This window comes from Mirounga angustirostris, unplaced genomic scaffold (genome assembly GCF_029215605.1).
Source record: "Mirounga angustirostris isolate CCGP_5_RB_7025 unplaced genomic scaffold, mMirAng1.0.hap1 SCAF_13, whole genome shotgun sequence".
NCBI lineage: Eukaryota > Metazoa > Chordata > Mammalia > Carnivora > Phocidae > Mirounga > Mirounga angustirostris.
Window position 1 is genome coordinate 56,539,506 of NW_026991721.1, and position 26,885 is coordinate 56,566,390.

Genomic DNA, 26,885 nt, shown 5'->3' on the forward strand with positions numbered 1-26,885 from the left:
ATTTTGCCTCTCTGAGATGATATTTTAAACCCTTTCATGTTTTTATTTTTTATAATGAAATCTTTGATCCACCTATAATTTATACTGTTGTAAGGTATGAGGTAGGGGGTCTAACTTTGTTTCTAGATTGTTCCACGGCTGTCCCAACAATTTAATAATACATCTTTTCTCCACTAGTTTGAGATGTTACTTTTATTGGACACTAAATTATGATATGTATTTGGATCTGTTTTTGAACTTTCTGTTTTGATTCATCTGTTCAGGTGCTGGTAACATGTACTGTTTTAATTACAATGGCTTATATGTTTTAATATGTGATGAGGCTGGTTCTCTTTACCCTTCTTTTCCCCCATGCCCTGCTTCCAGAATTTTCCTGGCTCTTCCTGCTTGTTTACTTTTCCACATGAATTTTCAAATCTGCTTGTCTAGCTCCCTTTCCCCCTTCCACAAAATTGTGTGTGTATTTAATAGGATTGTGCATATTTATAAATTAACTTAGAATTACTGTCTTCCTGATGCCTTCACCCAGGAGCATACCATGTCTTTCCATTTGTCCAGGTCTCTTCTTTTTGCCTCTTCCTATAGATCTCGTACAATTCTTATTATGTTTCTTCTTGGTGTTTTAGGTTTTGTAATGCTATAGTAACTGAGGCTCTTCATCCTGGTTTCTACCTGGTTACTGCCTATAAATACTGATTCTGTTCTGTTAGTTTCGAATCCAGCTTCCTTGCTAAATTCTTTAATTTTTAATCCCATGATTAATAATAATCACCATCATGGAATGGATATCCTTGTTTCATTCCTGACTTAAATGAAAGTTTTTCCATTGTTTTCTAATGAAGCAAGGTGCTGATTTTTAGTTTAAGGAAGTATCAGTCTGTTTCTATTTTAGTAAGATTTTTGTTAAGTACACTGGATATTTGTGTTTTATCATTTGCTTCTTTGGTATCTGTGGAGATGATCTGGTGACTTTGCTCTTTTGATTGGCTAATCACCTTCTCTCTGTGTCATCAGTCTCTTGACTCTTGCCAGGCCGGGAGCTCTGGAGTGCAGGGATGGGACCTGAGTCCCTTTCGCCCAGTGCCAGGCTTTCTCCAATGAACAAATGAGTGGATAGCCTTTCCGATACATTAACCCCCTTGGTGGTGGGAGGGGTGACTCATTCACAGGGCCAGGACCCCAGAGGCTGTGTGATGCTGGTTTCGTTTAACTCCTAGAGCATTCTGCTTTCTCCAGGGGCATGGAGGTGGGGTGAAGCTCAAACCCCTACACAGGGCCTGCAAGGGGACCAGCAGGCCCACCCGTACTGGCTAAGCCCCTAGTCTTGGCCATCAGCTGGGAACTGGTGCCTCAGAAGGAACTGGGCCCTTGCCCGGGTCTTGCAGAGGGCAGTAGATGCAGCCATTGGCCAGCCTTGCAGCAGCGGCCCCGGCTGTGGATGGGGCTTAGGGGTGGTACCAACTCTGGAGTTACTGGAGGGCTTCCTAGAGCAGGTGTGAGCTGGACACTAGGAGGCCACGGGGGTGGGGGTGGCAGGTTTCAGGCAGAGGCAAAAGCCTATGTGTTCAGGGACCTGGCAGTATCTGGCCTTGCCTGGCACGGGGGAGAAGCTCAAGGACAGAGCTTGACCGCATGGCATGGGAGAGCCACAGACAGTTGCTAACTGTGGCCGGGCAGCTTTGCCTCTCACCTGTGCCCATCTGTCTATTCCAGGTCCGGACAGGGCCCTGCTGGCTGGCCTCTGCTAGCGGGAACCATGGCAGAGGCCGGGGATGCAGCGCTCTCTGTGGCCGAGTGGCTGCGAGCGCTGCACCTGGAGCAGTACGCCGGGCTCTTCGAGCAGCATGGACTGGTGTGGGCCACAGAGTGCCAGGGCCTCAGTGATGCCCGCCTGCAGGACATGGGCATGCTGCTGCCTGGTCACCGCCGCCGCATCTTGGCCGGCCTGCTGCGCGCTCACACGCCCCCGACCCCGGCACCCCGCCCCACCGCACGGCCTGTGCCCATGAAGCGTCACGTCTTCCGCTCGCTGCCCGCACCTGCCCTGCCGCCTGCGGCGCCGCCGGAGCCGCTGCCCACCGCTGGAGAGGAGGCGGGGCTACCCACTGCCCCCCCCATCCCCCCCCGGAGGAGCTGCCTGCCGCCCGCCTGCTTCTCCGCCCCATCCGCAGCAGCCCCGGACCCTGTGCTGCCCCCGCTGCCCGCCAAGCGGCATTTGGCAGAGTTAAGTGTCCCGCCTGTGCCCCCCCGCACTGGGCCACCCCGCCTGCTGGTGAGGTGAGTGGATGCCATCCATGGTGGGAGGAACACGGGTAGAGGATCCTAGAAAGTGGAGGGGGCGTTTGTGGCCCCGGCAGTGGGGTAAGAAAGGCTCCCTCAGCCTGTGTAAAGCTCAGAGGCACTCTGAGCAGACTGGACCTAAACTGTTGGGTGAGGGTGGGTGAGGCTTGTGGATGGCACTAGTGGGATATTCTGTGAAGGCCAGGTGGGAAGCCAGGAAGGTTTCAAGCAGAATAATCTGATAAAAGCTGAATACTAAAAAGATGACTCTGGGGGCTGGTGAGGTTGGTGGAGGAGGAGGCTGGGTGACTAGTGACAGGGCCCAGGCTCCCAGGAGAGGCCCCTACTCGGGCTGTGCTAACAAGGCTGGAGAGAAGTAGGCAGATTGGGGTGAGAAGTTGGCCCTGGAATGGACGGGCCTTGGGGATGGCCAGGCATAAGCAGAGAGGGCACGGGGAGCTGTGCAGTGTCCATGTTTCCATCTTGGGTGGATAGTGGTGCCATCCCTGATCTGGGGGTCCAGGGACAGAAGTGTAGCCAGGGAGGAAATCTGGAGTTCCATTTGGGGCCTGGTAGGTATGAGACGCTGGGAGATGGGAGTACGTTCCAAGTCAGTAGGTAGCGTGTGGAGGAAACAGTCTAGGAAACAGCCCTCCGGGGAGCGGGAACTGCCCAGGGCCTGGTACTTGTGCTCCTGTCGTCCCCTCCACACTGCCCCTGCTGCATGGCCCCAAGTCCTGGGGACACTTCTCAGGCCGCAGCCTACTCACCGTCCCTCCTCCTCAGAATTGTTTCCCCCTCTCCTGGCTCCCCATACTCCTGTTTCCTTGAGTTTCCTCCTACTTCTGTGGATGGTCCATTTTAACCTCCTTCACATATGCCCTCCCTTCCTGCCATTTGCTGGGGTGCCCAGCTGGGAGGGAGCATCCCCAGCTCGTGCTGGATATGTGTTCAGGGTGTAATGGAGATTATTGCAGTACTTGGACCAAGTCAGCCTAATATGGGAAGCCTTCTTGGAGGAGGAAAGGATGTGTAGAGAGAGGTCTCCTGGTCCTTACTCTTGAGCACTGTGTTGGGTGCTTCACTTACACGATCTTGTTTGATTCCTGCTCAAGTCTTTTGGGGGATTTGTGTCCTGTTTTCAAGTAGAGAAACTGAGGCTCAGAAAAGGGAGAGGAGCACAAACTGGATCCATGTCAAGTGCGTGCTCAGGGAGCCCCTGTGGGGAGGGTCTGGGAGGTTTTCCCCACCCAGAGAGGGGCATTAATAGTAAGGGGGCCTTGAAGTCCAAACCAGGACTGTGGTGTTTTGAAGTTTGATTCATGGAAGCATTAAAAGGGTTTTTGCCTTTCCTGGGTTCACACAAGGGGGATGGTACTAGGTACCCCTAGGAGCCTGGCTCACAGCATAGATTGGAGTTTCCTGGAGCCCTTGTGCCCTCTAGTGGCCATTCTTTTACATGCATGAGCCGTTTCTTTTTTAAAAATTTTATTTTATTTTTAAAGATTTTATTTATTTATTTGAGAGACAGAGCATGCCTGAGAGAACATGGAGGGGGGGCATGAGCAGGAGGGGTATGAATGGGGGGCGGGGTAAGAGCAGGGTGGGGGAGGGGCAGAGGGAAAGGGAGAAATAGGCTCCCCACCGAGCAGGGAGCCCAACGACATGGGGCTTCATCCCAGGACCCCGGGATCATGACCTGAGCTGGAGGCAGAAGCTTAATGACTGAGCCACCCAGACGCCCCTGTCCATTTCTATTTCCTTTCATTCCATCATCATGGAGAGGGGCTGAGGGAGAGAGAGAGATCATATGTATGTGTGTCTGTGTGTCTATGTGTGTCTGTGTCTGTTTGTCCATCTGTCTCTAGGGATGGGAGTAGGTGAACAAGGACAGGAGGCAGGGCCCTGTCCATTAGAAGCTCACAAAGGCTGAGGATGCAAACCTCCCATTGAGGGAGTGGAGACCTGGATTCCTGTTTTGGAGGCAGAATACCTGGGGCAGGCCCAGCTGGCTGTGTGACTCATGAGCAGTTGCCCCTCTGGGCCTGTTTCTCTATCAGGTGCCTTCGCTGGCCCTCCATGGCCCTCCTGGTACTAACATCTGCGTTCAGGAGACTTGTTGGGTAGAGCAAGGGTCCTGTCTATGCCCCAGAGAACCAGCCTCCACCTTCAGAGCCTCAGCCTAAACTTAGTCACTTAGCTGACCTGTGGCGAAGGCCAGGCTTCCATGCTCAGGAGTCTGGCCCGTTGTAGCTAGAGGACCCAAAATTCATTCCATGCTGAGAGAATTTGTAGACAATTATTCTTCACAATTTGGGGCTATTTCTTAGGGCAGAGTGTGATGGGAGGTGAGCTGCCAAGCCTGGCTTCCTTGTCCTGGCCAGGGTCTTTGATATTTGGAACAGTGACATCTGCAGGTGCAGGTGCAGGACATCTGCACCCTGACTTCTAGGGTATACTAAATCTTTAAAGCCCAGTGGCAGAAAAGCTCACTGCAGATGGAGCTTCATGTATGTGTAACAGCTGGAGGCTGGGTGGGGAGGAGAGCGGGATGGCTCTCCCTCACAGCCCCTTCCTCTGGGCCCCAGGCTCCACGGTGCACAGCAGAAGGCTATTCAGCCTGGCCTTCTCCTGTCCCCTTTGTAGGAGTCCCTTCTTCCTGAGACGGCCTTTGGGTCCTTACTTGCACCCTTGAGTGATAGGTGTCTCACACTCTCAATCTCGGGACCTCTTATACCAGTTCATGGGGTGACCGAGTGAGCACTTCTGCCTGCCTCCAGCCCATCACCAGCCTCCCCAGTGGAATTTGGGATTATCTGCTGTGTGTGCATGTGTGTATTCTTGAGATAGTGACTCCATGGGCGGGCATGCCTGGCCAGTGTGTAGGTGTGCACCCATAGGTGTGCATGTTTGTGCAAGCCGCCAAGGTAGTAGTGGTTTCTGCACAGGTTTTCAGGGAGGCCGCATGTGGTCCTCATGTCCACGTGAGTGGAGATTTATGCGGTTTCAGTGGTTACTTGTTTGCGGTGGTGTGTGCGCGTGTGAGTTCATCAGGGCCCGTGTGCACACTTATATGTGCCCGTGCGTACTGGCACAGTGGGACCTCCAACAGCGTGAGTCCACTTGTGAGTGCATGTGCTGTGGGTGGTGAATTGGCATGTGTATCATTTGTGCACTGCGGGGTGTGAGCCAGTGTGTGTCCGTGTGCTGCCAAGCCCACTAGTGTTGGCTCCATGAGGGCCAGGATTCTTGTGGGTTTTGTTTACTGCTGAATCTCCAATATCTGCAACCGGGCCGGGTGCCTCAAGCGCCCTCCGAAAGTATTCGTTGTGTGCGCGAATAGACGAAGACTGCCTGAGTTTCTGTAGTCCCCAGCGATGACATGCGTGCTCCCCATGCGGGCTCTGCACCCAGAGCATCCTCAGCACACACTGCACATTAGACAATAGGGTTAAAGGGCCCCGAGCTCACCATCCCACATCCCTTCCCACCAGGCAACCTGTATCAGCCCAGATGTCTTAGGAAGGCAGAGGCCTTCGAGGAGGCAGGCAGGAAATGAGCAGGGATAGGCTTGCCACCTCCCTGCCCCACCCGGGTCAGGCCTCTCAGAACCAAGCTCACATGCAGCCTGGCCAGGCCTGGAAGGAACCCCACTTCACCCCTCCAAGGGTCTACACTCCCACCATTATTTAAGCCTGTGATAGGGAACTTGTTGATGAGTCCAGAGATGCGGAGAAACTTGCCCGAAGTCACACAGCCCAGCAGAGTGGAAGCCAGTGTTCAGACCCTGCTGCCTAGCCTGGGGCCCAGTCTACTCAGCTTCAAGCATCATAGATGTGAACCCTCTGAGCCTGCTTCCCTAAGTGGCAGAGGGGTCTTTTCTGATCCAGGGTTCCAGGGTCACTCCACAGAGCCCCTCTCAGATTGCTCTGGGTCTCAGTTTCCTCCTCTGATACCCTACCCAGACGCCTGGAAATACCTCCAAAGAGGGAGTGTTTGCCCAGAGCAGGCAGCTGCCAGCAAGGCCTCGCACCTGTGCCCCTGATTGCCCTGCAGCCCAGCCAATCCCTGGTCTTCCTGAAGGCTGGTCACTTGTTGCTGGGGCAGAACTTGTTCCCTTCGAAGGACCTCTTTCCCAGCCCCTCTGGGCTTCCTTGTGGGGGTGGAGAGGGGCCAGCCAAAGCCAGGGCTTCCTGAGGATCTACTCTGTAAGGCCCTGCTAGACAGCACTGGGGTGGCTTGTCCCATTCCAACTTGGGGTTGGGGAGGCAGGCTGGGGGCGGGGAGGAAGCGTCTGCCCCAGGGGATTCTGGGTGACTTTTCTCTTTCTCAGTGTTTTCAGGAAGTGTGTGTATTGGCCAGGGCGGCAGGGGGTGGGGGAGGAGGAGAGCAGGAAGCCAAGGGGAGCCAGAGCTGGATGTATACACACACACACACACACACACACACACTCACACGCACTCACACTCACTCACTCCTGGACAGATCCAGTTTTAAACAGAAACATACACTCAGACAAGAGATCACAGCCACGCAGAGCGGTACCTGGACCCCGACACGGCCTCAGACACACCCAGGGAACAGGGGCCTGGCTGTCTGCCAGACCAGCCCTGCTCAGACAGGCTGCCTGGTCAGGCACACAGCACTGTTGGGCGGAGCTGTGGGAGTCCTCCGGCCCAGGACCTGGTGGACGTCTGAGGGTGAGCGAGGGGCAGCTTTGGGCTGGGCTGTCAGCAGAGGGTGAGGAGGGAGGCTCCTTCCGAGGGTCTGTCTGGCCCCTCTGGGCAGGGTTTTCTGTGGTCCTCCCTCCGCCTCTCCTTTACTTGCTCTCGGAATTTTCTCTTTTCTTTCACTTTCTCCACATCTTGTTTTTCTCTTGCCCTTTCCTTTTCTCCCCTTCTCTTTTCCTTTCCTCTGCCCTGGGCCTTTCAGGCCTCCATCTTCCCATAAGCCTGTCTCCTGGGCCCACTGGGAGCCCATGGTGCCTGGGAAACTGCCTCTGTGGCCTCTGTGGGTGTCTCCCCTTCAGGGAGCTGGTGTTGATCTCAGTTCTGGCTTCTCTCGGTGTCCAGATGAGGGTGTTGTGGCTCTGGGCAGCTCCTACCTGAACCCCTTTGCCCTCCCACCGAGTCCAGGGTAATAGGGAGACCTACTGAGGGCTGGCAGTTAGTTGGTGTGGTTCCTCCCCCACTTCCCCAGGGCAGTAGAGGGATGGGTGCTTATGATGTTGGGTGGCTGGGCTGGCCATCCCTCCCCCAAGTTGCTGTGGACCCCTCATGAACTCAACAACCCTGTGCTTGGGTCACTAGGGACATAGAGATGCCTCTCACTAGGTCCTGTCTGTGCATCCAGCCCTGCCCTGTGCCCTTGGCTCATCTTTCCACAGGGCTCAGCAGACACCTACCTGCACCTTCTCCTCCTTCCAGGACAGCTGGGCACTCAGGATGCGGGGGATGAGGTCCATACGGTCATGAGCTCCCTCAGGGATGAACTTCCTTGCTCCATAACCCTCAGGGACCAGCACAGCCCAGACCTAGAAGCATGAAGAGTTGCCATGGGCGAGCTGGGTCTCTGCCTCCTCCTGCCCATGACAGCACAGCTTGCCTGGGGGAAAGCTCAGTGTAGGCCTGGTGGTAGACATGCCATGGAGGGCCCAACAGGCTGTGTGAGCTTAGAGGAAGGAGCAGTTGAGTGGACTTTCCTGAATGCATGTCCTGAGCACAGTGGAGCTGATGATCTAGATCATTGTGGGGATTAAATGAAAAAGCCTCCCAGAAGAATGCTTAACACATAGTGGGGACTTAGTAAGTGGTAGCTGTTGTTCAGGGAGAAGTGCTAAGAGCTGAATGAGCCTTGGTTGTGAGGGTGGATGCCAGGTTAATCGGGCATGCTCTATGGAGGGATGAGGGGGTTGTGGCCCGTCTCCAGTGATCAGGATGCGAGTGGGGTGCTGGTCATTCAGTCACCAACACGCGCTCTCCGAAGCCCCCTCTGTGTTGGGTGATGTCATGGCATGGAGAGAGATCAGGCTGAGGGGCATGCTATGGGCTACATCTAAGCAAGGGGAAGCCGGGAAGGGCTTTCCATGCTGTGACCTGGGCAGAACTAACAGAACAGAGGCAGGGGAGTGCTGGAGGGGTTGACCTTTGGGTCTCATGACGGAGAAGGAAGGGCAGGGGCAGCTCCGGAGGAAGCAAGAAGCACAGGACTAAGGCCTGAGCCCTGGGTAGCCAGGGCACAAATGAGGAAGTGGACAGCTGGGAAGGTTTGCCCCCGTGGGAAGGTGAGGTCAGGGTAGGAGACAGATGTGGCCAGATCATTGGGCCTCATCCCACCTCTCGGTCCTGCTGGTGGGAGCCCAGGGATTGAGATTCGGCTGGGTCCCTCCAAGGCCTGTGTGACACTTTAGGGGGAAAGTCATGAATCTGAGACACAGTGTGGGCCCGGGTCCTTTGTTCTCTGAGGTCAGTTCAGTGAAGCAAACATTGATAGACACAACTATACTGAGTGATCAGAAGTGTGGAGGCTGGAGGAGCCCCAAGGAGGCCCCAGCCCAGCCTGGAGCCTAAGAGGAGGCACAGAGTGGAGGGGGAGGATGTAGAATGTGGACAGGGAAAGGTGTTCCAGATGGAGGGAGCCACATATGCAAATGCCTGGAAGTACGCATTTATGGGGTACAGCTCAAGCAGGCATGGCTGGAATGTGAGTAGGGGATGAGTTCAAGGCCAGCCTGAGGTATTTAGACTGCCTTGCTCTGCTGGCCCATCTGTCCTTATGGTGAAGCCTGGTTCCTTTGGCCAGAGATTGATATAGACAGAAAGATAGGAAGGGAGAGCCAGGGGTCTCCCTGGGGGAAGAGGCCAGGAAGCAGGTTCTTGGCCCATCCTCTTTCATCGCAGCCAGGGTGGAGAAGTTGTGCTGATGACCCTGACCCGTGGGAATGGCTTTCCTTACTGAATTGTCAGTAAGCCTGGAAGCAGATCAGAGAGGAAACTGAGGCTCAGAAGTAAAGTGACCTGCTCTGTGAGGTCAAAAACTGACGTAGAGTCAAGCTGGGATTTGAGTGGGTTGAGCCAGCTCAGCCTGCCTCTAAAGCTCCGTCTCTTAGCGAGACTGACCACCCATCTCATTTTGCCAGGTCAGGCCCTGTTTATACCTTTTATACACTAATAGTGCCTCTTTAAACTGTCAGAAATGTTCTGGTTTATATGATTTTTTTTTAATACGGTTAATTATATGGTCACCCTATTCTTACCCATGTCCCCTCACATGTCCCCCAGCCCTCACGTTGAAAGCCGCTGTGTGTATTTGCCCCAGTTCAATTAAACAAACCTTCTCAGGCTGAGGTGAATCAGCCTGTGCCCCTGTCCAGGAGTGGCCCAGTCTTGCTTTGGGCATAGTTGGGGGGAGCAGATATGTCCACATGTCACTTGGATAGAGGAGAAACAGGCTGAAGGAGCAGGGGAGCCAGGGGTGGTGGGCAGGTGGAGGCCCACTGAGCTGTGGTCTTAGGTACATGTGGGCTTTCCATGGGCTGAGATGGTAGGGAGAGGGTAGTGAGGAGGAAGCAAGCAATGTAAGCCAAGGTTTGGAGGGGGAGGCCACTGAGCACGTGCTCATGTTTGGGGCTGAGGGTTGGGGCCAGTCCTCTGGCCTAGTGGGTCAGTGGTCAGTGGGAAACGTCCCAGCTGGGCCGCAGGTAGAGATTGGAACTGAGGTGGCTCTTAGGGCCTGCCGCCCTAAGGCCAGGACTCCAGCTCGGGCGGGGGCACTCTGTGGGCACTGTCCCTTCCTCTGGGGTTTTCCCACTATACTGTGCCCTCCGGATACCACTTCTCCTTTCCTGGCCTGGCTCTGACTCAGCATGGCCCTGTCCCCTGTGCTAGGCAGGCGGGGTCAGCCAGGAAGGTTCCTGGAAGAGGCGGCTAGAAAGAGGCCTGGAGGTCGGGGGGGGGGTCCCCTTGCTTCCACTCGCTTAGCACATAGTCATTTGCCTGCAAAGACTGTACTGGAAGAGGGGCCGTGTGCACCGTTCCTCTTTCCCTTCTTGCCATGGTCACAATGGCCATCAGAGCTGTGATCGTGTTCCCTCTTGGATGGCAACTCTGGAGCTGCCTGCATCCTGAGCTGGGTGGCCAGTGTAAGGAGGCAGGCCTCAGAGAAGCTCTCAGAGCCTGGCTGTGGCCTCTTTTGACCCTGTGGTTGAGTTTACAGGCTGTGGTGCCGGGTGCAAATCCCAGCTGTGGGATCCAGGACGAATTACTTTGTGTGTCTCTGTGCCTCAGTTTCCTCATCTGTAAAGTGGGGATAATAGTCAGCCATACCTTATAGAGCCCTTGTGAGGAGTGAATGAATGAATCCATGTAAAGCACTTAGAAGACAACTGGGAATATATACACATACAGAATACTAATAAGAATTAATTAATCCAGGTCTTCATTTATTTATTCATCCCTGTTGGATGCTGGGTACGCAATAGCAAAGAAGGTAGTTGCGGCCCCTGCCTCAGGGGGGCAGATCCCTCACAGACAGGACAGTGATGGGGGCAGCCGGGGTCCAGGGATGGGAGGACCGTTCCTTCGTCGGCTCCAAGGATGCTCTGTTGCCACCATCTTCCCCTCAGCGCTGGCCCTCATTCCTGGGGGAGGTCAGGGGAGCACTTGGCACTGCTCGACATTGGAGGGGCAGAGCCTGTCCCCACCTCCTCTGGGTCAGTCTGACAGGCACTGGCCTTGCAGCCTGGAGTTCCACTCTTAGCTGATCACAGGCCAGGCTTGCGGGGGCCCCCTTCTGCTTGGGGTCTGGGAGGCCATGTGTGATAGACTGCTCTGCCTATCAGGAAGTCTCCAAGGACATTGCAGCTGACCAGCTGGGGTCACACCCTTGGACCTGTGGGTATTTACTCAGTCTCTAGGTCTTCCTCACCCTTTCATTCGCTTTTTTCTCCATCGTGATGGCCAGCCTGTCCACCTACCCATCTGTCTCCCCGCCACCCATCCAGCCAGCCAGCCATTTACTTGTGCTGTCATCCACCCACCCACCCATTCGGCTGCCCGCTCACCGGCCCGCTCAGCATGCTCTCGTTGCTGACTCGGCCACTTCCTGAGCTGGGCTGTGGGGGTAAAGAATCAAGCCTGAAGCTGCCCCTGGCCCAAAGAGACTCAGGGTCAGGGAGGGGAGACAGCTGGTACAGTAGGTCCAGCTCGACATTGAGGCTCTCGCAAGTACCATAGGCCCACCTGCCATTTAGGGAGGGAAGGGCGGCCACCAGGGTCAGGGCAGCTCTTCTTCTGCTGCGGGGTCCTGGTCGCAGTCAGTGCCACTGTTCACCCAGCTCTCCGGGGGCCATTCTCTGTGGCCGCCCAGGAGATCGCTCAGGGATAGGGAACTGAGACTCACGGCAGGTAGGCGTGAGAGCCACCCTGGCTTAGAAAGAAACATCTTGACTCAAGGGTCCAGTATGTCCTCTAACGACCCCACAGGTGTGGTTTCAGGTTCCTACATGGGATGTGGCCATTTACAAGCCAGCACCCTCAGGGAAGCCCGAAGCTCCAGCTTCTCCGGCAGGTGGACAGCCCACCTGCAGTTTCTAGTCTAGGTACAGTGCCTTACTCAGGCCACTTTTGTCCAAGGCAGTGTTGCCAAGGAGAATGGCTGACCTACCCCCTGCAGCCAGTTTCTAGGGGAACAGCGTGAGGAAGCTAACTGCAGGTCACATTCTTTCCCCACACACGGAGAGGAGACAATGAGAGGACAGGGTGATATGGAAGTAGCCATGTGTCCTAGGAGTATGGTTCTCCCGTGGAGTCAGGGTTCAGGTCTTGGCTTAGATGCTAGCAGGATGCCTGGCACAAAGGACGGAGCTACTTTAAAAAATGTTAATTGGAATAATTTGTCGAAAGCTTGTAACAGAGGGGAAGGTGGGCAGGGTCTGGGGGAGTGTGAAAGAGGGGTCAGGAAAGACTTTCAGAGAAGCAGAACTTAAGTTTGGAGTTAAAGGACAAGATGATGTTCTCTAGTCAGAGCCTAGGAAGAAGGGGCTCCTGGAGGAGGCAAGAGCAGGAACAAAGGCCTGGCATGATCATGCCCCAGCCCTGGCTTGCTTTTGCGGTAGACACACATTGCCAATCACTGCCAGGAACACTGAGGCAATAACCAGGCTGAAAATAACCAGTGAGACAAGTTGTTCACCCACTCTGGTCTTCCTCCTTGGCCCCTGCCAGACGCTGGCTGAGACAGTGGGTGGGGCCAGGCTTCTGGGGCTTAGGTGCCTTGTTCAAGCTGTGTGGGCACACAACATGCCTTGTCTTGGTTAATTCTCCAAACACCCCGTCAGATCGGTGATGTAGTCCCCGTTCTACAGAAGAGGAAACTGAGGCTCAGAGAGGCTAAGTGCTTTCCCTTGGACACATAGGAACCAAGACTGAGGCAGGGTTCAAACTCCTATCCGATGCCAAAGCCAGGAGACACTCAGCCTGTAGGGAGCAGTGTGATCTCTGCAGAGACAGATACACGGAGCCCTGCGGCTGTGGGAGCCCAGGGGGCCCTAAACCTGGCCTTGGGAGTTGGGGAAGGGTTTTGATGGGGGGGCAGGATGGTGATAGCAGAGATGAGGGGCTGGTGTGCAAGAGGAGTGTGGTGGGCAAAAAGTGTTAGCAAGGATGTGTATAAGAAGGAACCCTCGGTGCACTGTTGATGAGAATGCAAGTTTTTGAGCCACTGTGGAAAACAGCATGGAGGTTCCTCAAAAAAATAAAAATAGAACTACCCTATAATCCAGTAATTCCACTGCTGGGTATTTACCCAAAGGAAATGAAAACACTAATTCAAAAAAGTATATGCAGCCCTGTTTATTGTAGAATTGTTTACAATAGCCAAGATATGGAAGCAACCTAAGTGTCCCTTGATAGATGAATGGATAAAGAAGATGTGGGAGATATATATTTATATGTCTGTGTGTGTGTGTATACACACGTATAAAATATTATTCAGCCATAAAAAAGAATGAGACCGTGCCATGTGCAACAACATGGATGGACCTAGAGGCTGTGATGCTAAGTGAAATCAGTCAGAGAAAGACAAATACCATATGATTTCACTCATATGTGGAATTTAAGAAACAAAAAGATAACAAAAAAGACAAAAAGCCAGCACTTAAATATGGAGAGCAAATTGGTGGTTACCAGAGGGGAGGGGAGCAGGGGGATGGGGGGAAGAGGTGAAGGGGAAATGGAGTACACTTAGCATGATGAGCCTTGAGAAATGTGTAGAATTGGCGAATCATCATATTGTACACATGAAACTAATATAACACTGTATGGTAATTGTATTGGAATTTTAAAAAAATAGAGGGGTATGGTGGGATCAGGTGAGTTTGAGGGGTCTGAGGGCAGCCAGGGGGTGGTGAACATCCATATCTGGGGCTAGAGAGAAGGTGGTCTTGAGCCAGAGACCCACAACTCAGGGCCTTAGGACTTGGTTTTCAAGGCTCTGGTCTGTGCCCTTGGCCTGGATGCCCATTTTGATCCTGACCCATCCACTCGCCAACAAATACCTTCTTATCCTTAAAAGCTCAGGTCAAGCATCACCTCCTCCAGTCTAATCTGACTCCCCAGGCTAGGATGCAGACCACCCCCTAACCCCTTCTGGCTCTTCTAGATTGGAGACCGTATGGGTACATGTGACTGAAAGCTAGAGCTTTGGGGACAGGTGACCCGGTCACAGCAATGCAGGGCCAGCTCATGGCCAAAGAAGGGGCCCGCTTCCTTTAAGCTTGAGGAGCTTGGAGGTTTGGGGGCAGGGGAGTGAGGTGAGGGGGGCTCCTGTCTGAGTTTGTGGAATGAATGAGCTTTGCTGCAGCTCAGGTGCACTGGGGGCTTAGTGGGTTAGAGTCCTGGCTCTGTCACATAGTGAGCCAGCCCAGTGACTCATGCCTGGAGCTAACCCCCTGGTGCCCAACTTTTGGTCTCTTCCCAGCCTTCCCTCCAAGGAAGAGGAGTTACTGTCACCACTGCTATCCTCCCCTCCCCAGCCAGAGCCTGAGGAGCCTCCAGCCACCCTCCCCCGGGTGCCTCCACAGCCCCCGTCTCCACCTCCCAGCCCCCCGGAGATCCCCCCGAAACCTCTTCGCCTGCTCCCCGAGTTCGGTGAGTGTGTAGCCAGGCATGGGGTTCCCAGTGCATAGCATGGAATCAGGGCCCCTCCAGAGTCTGCAAGGATGCAAGGATCGAACTTTCTGTTGGGTTCTGCCACCAACACAGTGTGGCCCTGGGCAGGTGAGCATCATTCTCTTCATCCTCACAATGGAGACGGCACCCACCCACCTATCTGACCTACTGACTGTTAAGTGCACGTAGCAAACTTTCTGAGCGGTTCCTGGTTTAAAGTCTAGGAATATTTTCCATGGTTGTTGATGGTTTGCTTTTCCTTGGATTGTCCATTTTTCTTGATTCTTGATTCTTGTTACTTTTTTAGGCTTTTTTTTTTTTTTTAAGATTTTATTTATTTATTTGAGAGAGAGAGAATGAGACAGAGAGCATGAGAGGGGGGAGGGTCAGAGAGAGAGGCAGACTCCCTGCTGAGCAGGGAGCCCGACGTGGGACTCGATCCCGGGACTCCAGGATCATGACCCGAGCCGAAGGCAGTCGCCCAACCAACTGAGCCACCCAGGCGCCCTTTTTTAGGCTTTTTAGACAGCCCCTGCCTCTGACCCCCAAACTTGCTACCTATTCAGACCTCCTCTCCTTTGGCCACCCCTAGTACTGTCCTATGAAGCCCTGAGAGTATAAATAGCATTTCCTGTCCCCTGTGCCTATTTCTGAAAGCCGGGCTGGAATGAGGGTTTCTTTTTGGCTGAGGGTGTCTTATGTGAAGCCAGGCCAGGGTGCCCAGGAGGGGAGGCTAGGTTCCTTGCTTCTGAGTCTCCCCCCACCCCTCTCTCTCCTCAGATGACTCTGACTACGATGAGGTTCCAGAGGAGGGGCCAGGGGCCCCAGCCGGCCTGATGACCAAGAAGGTGGGCCAGGTGGTGATTAGGGTTTGGGCTGTCCGTCAGAGAGGAGGGTGGGCTGCCCAGCTGCGTTGCAAACCCTGGGGACCACCAGAGAGAGAAAGGGCCATTGGTTTCTGGGAGAGCTTCCTTCCCCTTGTCGTCTGGTCAAGCAGGGCTTGGGGATGGAGCATAGCACCTGAGCTCTGGGCCAGGGGTCTGCGGGCGCTTGCTTGTGGCCCCAGCTCCAGTCTCCCGCCACATCTGGACGGCTGTGTACGGCCTCCTCTCTCCCCTGGGGTTTTGAGCACTTCTCCCTTGGAGAGTCTCCCTCCATCTCTTTCACTTTCTGTGTTCCTGGGTTCCACGGGTGTCTTAACTCTCCATGCCTGAGTACTTTTCACTATCCCTTCATCTTTCTGTCTTTGATGCTGTCTCCCTGGGTCCCTGTGTGGTCTGCCGACAGGGGGAGGGTGTGAAAACAGCAGGGAAAGGGCTGAGTTGTGTGGGTCCTTAGGCTTTTTAGACAGCCCCTGCCTCTGACCCCCAAACTTGCTACCTATTCAGACCTCCTCTCCTTTGGCCACCCCTAGTACTGTCCTATGAAGCCCTGAGAGTATAAATAGCATTTCCTGTCCCCTGTGCCTATTTCTGAAAGCCGGGCTGGAATGAGGGTTTCTTTTTGGCTGAAGGTGTCTTATGTGAAGCCAGGCCAGGGTGGAGTGGACCACGGGGATGGAGTGGACCACGGGGGCGTGGCACCCCTGGGTGGGTGTGATCTGGGGCTCGAAGGGAAGCATGATGCTGAGTGGGTCTGGGGGGGCTGCCAGGAGGAGCTCCCAGTGAGCCACTTCCCACGGGCTGTGCGTGTGGCCAGTCTGCTGAGCGAGGGGGAGGAACTGTCTGGGGATGACGACCAAGGAGATGAAGATGAGGATGACCATGCCTATGAGGGCGTCCCCAAGTAAGTGTCTACTCTTCCCCGGTGGTTGTCCCACCCAGCCACCCTCCTTTCCCAAGCACAGCCCAGCCACTCCACCTCTTCGGCCCTTCCCCTGGGGGAGCCCCCTTCCTGGGCTCCCTCATTCCCTCTCCTCTTTCCCCAGTGGTGGATGGCACGCCAGCAGCCTGAGCTCATCCCTGCCCAGCAGCCTCCTGATCCCCGAGCTCCCACCACCCCGCATGGACGGGCTCCCTGGGGACCCCACCCCCATCACACCGGTCATCAAGGCCGGCTGGCTGGACAAGAACCCACCGCAGGGGTGAGTGAGGCCTGTTAGGTTCTGCTGGTTCTCTGCATGGAGATGGGAGTGCTCTAGGATACTGGTCATACCAGATCTGAAAACCAGAGGGGCTAAGGTTATTTGAACAGGTCTCTCTGCAGGCAGACTGTAAGTGGATCATCCCCACCAGACGTATGTTTTATTACCCTTAAAATTGGGAAGGCCTACTTTGAGTCTGACTTCAGTCCTTCTTGCTGTCGATAAAAATACATCTTCTCAGTGACCATTGGGTTCCTTCCTCCCTTGAACCTGGCTATTCCTAACTTTGTATGTGACTGCCAGAGGGGGCTGGGGTCATCTTGGAGCCTCCCCTCTAATCCCCAATCCTTTGCTCTGTTGTCCCTCTGTCTCTGCTTCTCCAGATCTTATATCTATCAGAAGCGATGGGTAAGACTGGATGCCGATCACCTGCGATACTTTGACAGTAACAAGGTGAGGCCCCTGTTGGTCCCCGACAGGACCCCTGCTCCAACCTGGCCCTGGGCTGACCCTTGACACTGGACGTAGGTGGAGTCCCTCCCCAGACAAGTCCTCACCAGAGCTCCAGTCTGACTCCTTGAGCCGTGTCTTCTGGCCGGTCGGCCAGCTGTGGGCTGTGGTCAGGGTCAGTGTAGGGGCTGTCCCTGACCACCTGTGGGAGACGGAGCTGTAGTTAACTTTGGTTTCAGCTGAGGTTGAGGGAGCCAAGGAGGGGCTGGGCCTCTGGGTGCCCCACCCCCACAGTACGGCTTCCTTCTCTTCCCCAGGATGCCTACTCTAAGCGCTTTATCTCTGTGGCCTGCATCTCCCGCGTGGCTGCCATTGGGGACCAGAAGTTTGAAGTGATCACAAACAACCGAACCTTTGCCTTCCGGGCAGAGAGTGATGGTGAGGTGGAGGGCAGGGAGAAGACTGGCAGTTTGGCCTGATAAGTGGGGGTTGGGGGGGCTGGGGGGGTGGAGATAAGTTTGGGTGGGGGGAGAACCGAGGCACCTCTGCTCCCCCCACATCAAACCCAGAGAGGAGTCCATCCTCTGCGAGGTAGGGGAGAGTGAGGGGCCCTCTCGGACTGGCTCTGTGCTTGAGATACCCACTGAGTCCTCAGAACCATTATATTTCCGTTTACGGGGGAATAGGCTCAGATAGGCGAAGTGGCTTGCTCAGTGTAGCTTGTCCAAGTCAGAGAACTCAGATCGTCGGAGATAGGTGGGCCAGTCTGGGTGGACTTGCTGGCAGAGGTGTTGCCTGAGGAGCCTGGAGGGCCGCCAGGCTGACCTCAGACTGACTCTGCCCCCTTTGCCTGCAGCGGAGCGGAAGGAGTGGGTGCGGGCCCTGCAGCAGGCAGCGGCCGAGCAGGGAGCCCGGGCCCGGCTGTCTAGCACTTACCCTTTGGGGGTCCGGGGCCCAGAGCTGCCTGACCATGCTGGCAGCCTGGAACTACGCGGTTTCAAGAACAAACTGTATGTGGCTGTGGCTGGGGACAAAGTGCAGCTGTACAAGAATCTGGAGGTGCGAAGGGGTCAGCCAGTTTGCTAAACCTCTTCTCTGCCCCCTGCGCACCCGGTCCCTCAGCGTTCCCCCTGCCCTGTGCCCACCCGGTTCCTCTGCCTGCACCCTGCCCACCTGGTCCCTCAGCCTTCCCCCTGCCCTGTGCCTACCTGGTCCCTCAGCCCTGCCCCCTGCCCACCCTGGTCCCTCAGCCCTGCCCCCTGCCCACCCTGATCCCTCAGCCCTGCCCCCTGCCCACCCTGGTCCCTCAGCCTTGCCCCCTGCCCACCCTGGTCCCTCAGCCCTGCCCCCTGCCCACCTGGTCCCTCAGCGTTCCCCCTGCCCTGTGCCCACCCGGTCCCTCAGCCCTGCCCCCTGCCCACCTGGTCCCTCAGCGTTCCCCCTGCCCTGTGCCCACCCGGTTCCTCCGCCTGCACCCTGCCCACCTGGTCCCTCAGCCTTCCCCCTGCCCTGTGCCTACCTGGTCCCTCAGCCCTGCCCCCTGCCCACCCTGGTCCCTCAGCCCTGCCCCCTGCCCACCCTGATCCCTCAGCCCTGCCCCCTGCCCACCCTGGTCCCTCAGCCCTGCCCCCTGCCCACCTGGTCCCTCAGCGTTCCCCCTGCCCTGTGCCCACCCGGTCCCTCAGCCCTGCCCCCTGCCCACCTGGTCCCTCAGCGTTCCCCCTGCCCTGTGCCCACCCGGTTCCTCCGCCTGCACCCTGCGCACCGGGTCCCTCAGCGTTCCCCCTGCCCTGTGCCCACCCGGTTCCTCCGCCTGCCCCCTGCCCACCTGGTCCCTCAGCGTTCCCCCTGCCCTGTGCCCACCCGGTTCCTCCGCCTGCACCCTGCCCACCTGGTCCCTCAGCCCTGCCCCCTGCCCACCCTGGTCCCTCAGCCCTGCCCCCTGCCCACCTGGTCCCTCAGCCTTCCCCCTGCCCTGTGCCTACCTGGTCCCTCAGCCCTACCCCCTGCCCACCCTGGTCCCTCAGCCCTGCCCCCTGCCCACCTGGTCCCTCAGTGTTCCCCCTGCCCTGTGCCCACCCGGTCCCTCAGCCCTGTCCCCTGCCCACCTGGTCCCTCAGCCCTGCCCCCTGCCCACCCTGGTCCCTCAGCCCTGCCCCCTGCCCTGTGCCTACCTGGTCCCTCAGCCCTGCCCCCTGCCCACCCTGGTCCCTCAGCGTTCCCCCTGCCCTGTGCCCACCCGGTCCCTCAGCCCTGCCCCCTGCCCACCCTGGTCCCTCAGCCCTGCCCCCTGCCCACCTGGTCCCTCAGCCTTCCCCCTGCCCTGTGCCTACCTGGTCCCTCAGCCCTGCCCCCTGCCCACCCTGGTCCCTCAGCCCTGCCCCCTGCCCACCTGGTCCCTCAGCGTTCCCCCTGCCCTGTGCCCACCTGGTCCCTCAGCCCTGCCCCCTGCCCACCTGGTCCCTCAGCCTTCCCCCTGCCCTGTGCCCACCCGGTCCCTCAGCCCTGCCCCCTGCCCACCCTGGTCCCTCAGCCCTGCCCCCTGCCCACCTGGTCCCTCAGCCTTCCCCCTGCCCTGTGCCCACCCGGTCCCTCAGCCCTGCCCCCTGCCCACCCTGATCCCTCAGCCCTGCCCCCTGCCCACCTGGTCCCTCAGCGTTCCCCCTGCCCTGTGCCCACTTGGTCCCTCAGCCCTACCCCCTGCCCACCCTGGTCCCTCAGCCCCTCAGCCCTGCCCCTTCCCTTTCTTCCTTCCCCTGGCTGAGCTCAGCCCTGTGCTGCCCACCCTTCCTGCTCCTAGTTCTGTCCCTGCCCCCTGCCTGGTCCCTGAGGATTATCTTCCCACCACTGCCCTGCCCCCTGCCCTCTCTTCCCTGTTGCTACATGGCCCCTGACCCTGGGTCCATTTACCCATGTCCAGATTCCTGAGCCCTCTTTATCTCCTTCCAAGGTACTTTCTAGTCCCTAAGGTACTACCTCCTCTTCCTCTCTATCCCTCCCTGGGCCTTGAGCCCTGCCCCCAGGCCTTGCCCTCACCCCCTCCCCCCTACCTGCCAGGAGTACCACCTGGGCATTGGCATCACCTTCATTGACATGAGTGTAGGCAACGTGAAGGAAGCAGACCGGCGCAGCTTCGACCTCACCACCCCCTACCGCATCTTCAGGTAAGCCTGTCTCCCCTCGCTTACCTGCATCATCTCTCTCTGCCAGGATTTTCTTCTTGCTTATGTGGGAAGCTGCCCCTTCTTCTAGAATGGATTTCTCCCCTCCCTTCCCAGCCCCCCCCCCCATCCTTTACCTTCACTCACTAACCTTCTCTGACCCTTCCCTTCTAAGAAGTCTCCCTTTTACCCCACCCCCCTCTGGCCATCACCATCCCCCCTTCCCCTTGCTCGCTCCTAGGCCGTCAGCTGCCACCTCTGGGGCACTGGGCCAAGCCCAAGGTCGTGTCATGTGTATTAGTCAGCTTGGCTGCCGTGCATGACAGTGTAGCACAGATGGGGGGGTGGGGCTTCAACAATGGAAGTTTATTTTCTCACAGTTCTAAAGGCTGGAAGTCCAAGGTCAAGGAGCCATCAGAGTTAGTTTCTGGTGAGGCCCCTCTTCCTGGCTTGTAGATGGCCACCTCCTCACTGTGTTCTCACACGGCTTTTCCTCTGTGTGCAGGTAGAGAGACAGTGAGCTATCTGGTGTCCCTTCCTCTTTTTATAAAGAAACCAGTCTTGTCAGATTAGAGTCCTACTCTTATGACATTATGTAACCTTAATTACTTCCCAAAGGCCCTATCTCCAGATGCAGTCACACTGGGGGACACAGTTCAGTCCATAACATCCTGGGTCCACCACTGAATCACTGTATGACCCGGGCACATCGCTTGACCTCTCTGTGCCTCAGTTCTCTTCCTCTGTGAGTAAGACCATGGCAGTCTTGGTAAAGCTGTTCCCTGACTCAGTGCGTGGTAACTGTCAACATTAGCACCATCGCACCTCCGCTGTCCTGGCCTTTGTCCTTAGCTTCGATCTCTGTCTTCCACAGGGACTTTGTCCTGAGCTCCAGACCTGCATGTCCAACAGTTTTGTGGATGTATGTCCCCCGTGACTTCCTCCTTGACTCCCTGGACCTCCCAGGCCCCTGTCTCCACCCATGGGGATGCCTGCCCCTCCCACGCAGCCCCTTGCATGCCCGCCACAACCCCTGCCTTGCCTCCATGGCTCTCTCACCTCCGTTTGGCCCCTCCCCTCGGTCCCTCCCCATTTTGTCCCAGGCCAGGGAGGTCTCTGGCCCAGTGGCGGCACCGCCTCGTGCATTGGCTGCCTGTCTGTGACTGCCAGTGGGATCTGATCTTTTCTTTTTGTTGAAAGCCAAGTTTTTATTTGCTTATTTCTTGCCTTTGAAGTAATCTTGGATGACATCCTTGGCCTGAGATTCTTTGCCATCATCCTTAACTACCATACAACTGCGACCAGCCACTTTCCAGTGTTTTCCTTGACTGTCGGTTTTACAGAGGCCTGCCTATTCACCAAGTTTCTTGTTGTCATCAACTTTAATTAGGTTGATTTGGTGTTCAGCACCAAGGGTCTCCATCAGCCTGACATATGTAGGCCGAGCCCACCGGATGTAAGAACACGAAGACAGGCGTAGTGCTTAGCTAAGGCCTTGGCAGCCTGCAGATTCCACGTGTGAGGACTTCTTGGATGAGCACGGTCTTCAGCACTCTGGTCAGGCAGCATTAATGTCTGTCAAATCTCTAGCAGTGACACCTTTTTTGGCCATGGTAGTGAGTTATAGGGGTAGCCGAATCTTGACTGCACACATAGGTGGGGTGGTGGTGGCAGGGAAAGAAAGAACCAGAGAAGACATCTCTTTACCCTCTCCTCTGCCCCACTGAAACCCTCCACTGCTTCTCTGTTGACCTCTCGGTGCACTTTGACCTCCTCTGCCCAGCACAGGCTTGTGCGTATATGTCTCCGGCCTCCTCTCTGCCAGTCTGCCCGTCTTGGCCGCAGGTCCCAGAATGCCCCATGTACCATTCTGCCCCTTTGCACATGCTATTCCCTCTGTCGAATGACTTTCCACCTCTTCTCCTGGCTAAGCCCTTCTCATCTGTCAAGTCTAGCTCAGGCATCATTTCTTCCCAGCAGCCTCTTCTATTTCCTGGGTGGGGCAGTGCCTGCCTGGGCTCCCCCAGCCCCCACGTGTCTCTTAGGTTCATGGTACCCTTGCTTCTGTCCATGCCCACCTTCCTCACAGACCCAGGATGCTTCCCTCTTCCGGTTATGAGTGCTCAACTCCTTGCTCCTCCCACTTCATGCTGTGCCTCTTCATGCTGCCCGCAAATCTCTGAGCCCTCTCCCCACCAGCCCCCACCCCCACTCCTGTGTCCCTAGCTTCTCGGCCGAATCGGAGCTAGAGAAGGAGCAGTGGCTGGAGGCCATGCAGGGAGCCATTGCTGAGGCCCTGTCTACCTCGGAGGTGGCCGAGCGCATCTGGGCCATGGCCCCCAACAGGTTCTGTGCCGACTGCGGAGCTGCCCAGCCTGACTGGGCCTCCATCAACCTCTGTGTCGTCATCTGCAAGCGCTGTGCAGGTGTGTGGGGCTGGGGCACCAGGCTGAGGCACGACAGGGCTGGTGTGTCGGGATGGCAGGTGGCCTGTCTGGCCAGAGGGGCCGAAGCCAAGACGGTAGTCAGATCCTTGTCGATGAAGTTGCATCTGTGCTCCAGGCCTTTCTTACTGTGATGAGCCTGCAGTCCTTAAATTGCAAGGCAGGGATTTGACTGCACACGCCGTGGGTAGGACACTGAGGCCCAGAGAGGGGAAATGGTTCATTGCGGGTGGCCCGGCAAGTAAGTCTGGATTTGAGCCCAGGCCAGTTGGGGTCCAGCACCACCCCCTCCCCGTCACATCAGAGGGGTGGAGGGAAGTGAGACAGGCGGGGCTAGCAGGGCTCTGCATGCAGTGGGAGGAGCTGATGTTTCATCTGGAGGAGATGGGAGGCAGGGGTGGGAGGGCCATGGTCAGATTCATGCCTCAGACCCTGGCTGGTGGGTGGAATCTGAGACTGGAGGCCAGTGGGGAGGCTGTTAATGGCTCCATGAGAGAGAGGAACAGGCTAAGGCCTGGTCTGGGGAAGTGATGCAGAGAACTCAAGGGATGTACAGGATCTGTGGTGTCAAAGTCGCCGTGACAGATCAGATGAGGAGGGAGAGAAAGACAGAGGCTGGAGTCCAAGATGCATTCATCTCTCCACCTGGCATTGATTGGGGGTCTATGCTGTGCCAGACACCGTGGGGTGTTAGGGATTTGGCTCTCAGGGGAGCTGATGATGCCCAGGTGGCAGCTTTGGGCAGCTTGAGATGGGGATCTGGGGCAGTTCTGGGGAGGTGCTGAGCTAGGGCAAACGTCCAGGAGGCCTGGGGCTGTGAGGTCTGCGTTCAGGAAAGAAATGACTTGATTTAGAAAGTTGTCAGCTCACGGAGGGGTGTGGGTGACTGGTGTGGATGAGGTGCTCCATAGGAGGCTGCAGAGGGGGTGAGGCTGAAGCCAAAACTAGGTGGTGCTAGGTGCTCCTAGTGCCCCAGCCTGCTCCCTACCCCAGGGCTCCTTCAGACCTGTAGCTGAGGTAAGGCTGCATTCTCTCCAGCCCCAACTTGCCCTGGCCTCTCATTCCACAGAGATTTACTTAGTGCTCACTGCATGCCAGACTTTGTTCTAGGCACAGAGGCTATACCCTAAAGCAGACACTCAAGGTTCCTGCCATCAGGCAGCTTACATTCTAGTGGGGAGAGGCAGAAAATACATATACAAACCAATAGAAATATCAGGTAATAAAGTGCTAGGCAGAGAATGTGTTTGTCAGGAAGCCCTGTCTGAGGAGATGACCTGTCAGCTGAGACCTAAATGTGAGGAGGGAGCCAGCCTTGGGGAGATGGGGGAAGAGAGTCCAGGCAGAAAGAACTGTGAGTGCAAAGGCCCTGAGGCAGGAATGAGTTGGCTGATTAGAAGAGGGAGGAGAGTATGGCTGAGCAGGATTGGGGTTGGGGGAAATTCTGAGATGAGATTGCAGGAGAAGCAGGTAAGGAATTTAGATCTAATTCTGGGGAGCCACTGGGGGGTCTAAAGCAGGGATTTGAAATAAGGGGATTTGCATTTTAAGGAAATCACTCTAGGGGCACTCTGGCTCAGTTGGTATGTGACTCTTGATCTCAGAGTGGGGATCGGGGTCATGAGTTCAAGCCCCATGTTGGGCATAGAGCTTACTTTTAAAAAAAAAAATCAAAAAGATCACAGTGGCTGGGCTGTGCAGAGTGACCTGGGGCGGGGGGGGGGGAGCGGGGGGTGACTTTTCAGTTCTGTGGTGCCTGGAGCAGGGATGTGTGTGGCCGGCACTGGGAACAGCCTCTCCATGTCTGCCCCTGTTTGGGCTCCACAGGGAGGCAGGGAGGGCGGGAAGGTAAGTGCTCATGTGAAGGTGAGGGCCCTCTGTCTGCAGGGGAGCACCGTGGCCTGGGCGCTGGTGTCTCCAAGGTGCGGAGCCTGAAGATGGACAGGAAGGTGTGGACTGAAACACTCATCGAGGTGGGGAGGCCTTGCTTGCCACCTGCATTTGGGGTCTGCTCCACTCCACCGCTACCTGGGTCTCCCCACCCCTCTCCCCACTCACAGACCTTGGCCCCCTGGAGCTAGAAGAGATCTTTGGGATCATCTAGTGGGTGGGGATTTTGGAAAAGTTGATTTTTGGCAAACTCACCAAACTGGCCAGTGAGCTAAGAATGTTTTTACAGTTTTAAAGGGTTGGTTAAAAAAAAAAAAGGGAATACACAACAAACTGTCATGCAGAGCCTAAACTATTTACTTCATTTGCACGCACATACGCCAGTGTGTATGAGCACATGCGTCTGGGGGCACACTTACATGTGCATGTGCCCCTATCTACTTAGGGTCCCCACACCGAGGTGTGTGGTGGTTACAGAGGAGAACCTACAGCAGGAGGCTGACCGCACGGGGCCTTCCTGACAGCCCCAGCCAAGCTGCAGGCCCCAGTGCAGTTTGGCTGTCACATCCCCTGTGAGTTAGGGTTAGAATCCCCAGTTTAAAGATGAGGACATGGAGGCCCAGGGAGAGAAGATGGCTTGCCCAAAGTCACAGAGTGAGTCAGGGGTGGCAGGGTCTGTTTCTGCTTTTTCTCTTCCATGACCCAGCATCCCCACACAGGACCTGACAAAGAGGCAGGATGGGGGGCCCGGGAAATGGCTGTGGGACGAATGATCAGCAAAGTGAAAGGATTAATAAACTAGTCCCCTGATGACTGGACCCCTGCATCTGCGCCCCCAGCATCTACCCCTGCTCCTCCTCCCCTGATCCCAGAGAGGAATGTCAAGGACAGGAGAGGTTTCCAAAATCCTTACCCACCCCATTGGCTGACAGGTTAGCTACCCCGCCCCCCACCCTCGCCCAAGCTGTGATAGCCTCAGGAATGCAGAATTCCAGATGTGGGACTGGGTGGGGGAAATAGCAAGGCCCCCAACCAGACACCAGGCTTGGGGCATCCAGCTGTCGGACTGTCTGCCTCTCGTCCTGTCTTTGAGCTGAGGAACTGGGTTTGGGCCCATAGCCACCGACTGGCCAGGCTGCCCCTCAGCTTCCCTGATGGGAAAGTGGGTGGGTGGCCTGGCTCGCCCAGCCCCTCTCCTGACAACCTCAAAACAAAGATTTTACCAGACACATGGGCCTGGCCATAGGCTGCCCGTCTGACCTCTTGCCCACACCCACAGCTCTTCTTACATCTGGGCAATGGCACTGGGAACCACTTCTGGGCCGCCAACGTGCCCCCCAGTGAGGCTCTGCAGCCCAACAGCAGCCCTGGTGCCCGGCGGCGCCACCTGGAGGCCAAATACCGTGAGGGCAAGTACCGCCGCTACCACCCGCTCTTTGGCAACCAGGAGGAACTGGACAAGGTCAGGGCACTGGGCCTCTGGGGCCCCTGGAGACCACCTGCTTTCTTTCTACCCGCCCCCCTTTATTGCTCTCTCTGTCTCAGCTCATCTCTTCCATCAGCTCACAGTGATGAGTTGGCATATGGGGAAACTGAGGCCCAGAAGGCGGAAGGGCCCTGCCTAAGCCACAGGGAGAGTTGGGGCAAAGCAAGGAGGAGTCAGGCCTGACCCTTGGGCCAAATCCACATCCCCAGCATCTGTCGGCCTCCCTCCCCTCCTGATTCCTCTGTCTCCCGGACGGTCCTGCTCCTTGTGAATCCTGCCAAAAGGAGTGAACTTGATGGGGATGCTATTTCCTGTCAGGCTCATGAAAAACAGCTGGCTGCTCTGACCCACCCCCATCCACACCCCACTGAAGCTGAGGCCCCACATGGGCCCCAGGCCCTGACAGGCTGGGAGCCAAGCCCTGGGCCCTGGTCTGGCTCAGCCTGAGTGGGAGGTTGCCTGCACCGAGGCAGGGGGATGCCACTTGTGACCTCTGATTGGCCTTCAGCCCCTCCCCCAAGCAGCCCCACCCAGGCAGGCTCAGGCCAGCTAGAAGCCCAGTGGGAGCCAGGCCTCCACCTCCCAGGAACCCAGGCGTCCAGCCCCCAACCCAGCCCAGGCTAGCCCGCCAGCTAGGAGGGGCAGCAACTCCCATTGGTCGGGAGGGCTGGGCAGGCGGTGAGGAATTCAAATGTGGGAGGAATTAGCTACAAAGCACCCCCCTCTGCCCTTCCACAAGGCAGAAGGAGCTTGAGATCCTCTAGAGAACAGGCTTGGCAGCTGATTGGGTCCTAGGGGCTGCTAGTAGGGGTGAGCCCTGGGTCCCTGGGGCGGCCCCTACCCACCCTCCTAATCCCTTGGCCTTTCTCTTCCTCCCCCTCTCCTTTCTCTCTCTGTCCTTCCTGCCTCTTTGAACCTGAGGAT

The 26,885-nt window shown here is 56.4% G+C and overlaps 1 protein-coding gene and 1 pseudogene across 9 annotated transcripts in view; one reads left to right on the top strand and one right to left on the bottom strand.

Annotated features, from left to right (window-relative positions):
• The window catches only part of ARAP1 (ArfGAP with RhoGAP domain, ankyrin repeat and PH domain 1), a 63,737-nt gene that overhangs the window by 19,767 nt on the left and 17,085 nt on the right, over positions 1–26,885 (top strand). For 7 of the 9 annotated variants that reach the window (XR_008507506.2, XR_008507507.2, XR_010406991.1 and 4 more), the window contains 12 exons: positions 1,714–2,277; positions 14,257–14,426; positions 15,228–15,295; positions 16,099–16,232; positions 16,375–16,530; positions 16,914–16,983; positions 17,298–17,418; positions 17,837–18,039; positions 20,038–20,144; positions 22,368–22,567; positions 24,473–24,558; positions 25,755–25,937. Coding sequence is in view for 6 of the 9 variants with exons in the window: in XM_064576969.1 (XP_064433039.1) it covers positions 1,757–2,277; positions 14,257–14,426; positions 15,228–15,295; positions 16,099–16,232; positions 16,375–16,530; positions 16,914–16,983; positions 17,298–17,418; positions 17,837–18,039; positions 20,038–20,144; positions 22,368–22,567; positions 24,473–24,558; positions 25,755–25,937 (2,019 nt within the window). In the remaining 3 variants the exon portion in view is untranslated. Of the gene's footprint in view, positions 1–1,713; positions 2,278–6,661; positions 6,981–14,256; positions 14,427–15,227; positions 15,296–16,098; positions 16,233–16,374; positions 16,531–16,913; positions 16,984–17,297; positions 17,419–17,836; positions 18,040–20,037; positions 20,145–22,367; positions 22,568–24,472; positions 24,559–25,754; positions 25,938–26,885 lie in introns of those variants that run through there. The other 2 variants (XM_054512112.2, XM_064576970.1) reach the window with 2 other exon arrangements.
• Positions 21,358–21,753, bottom strand: LOC123857481 (small ribosomal subunit protein eS12-like; annotated as a pseudogene).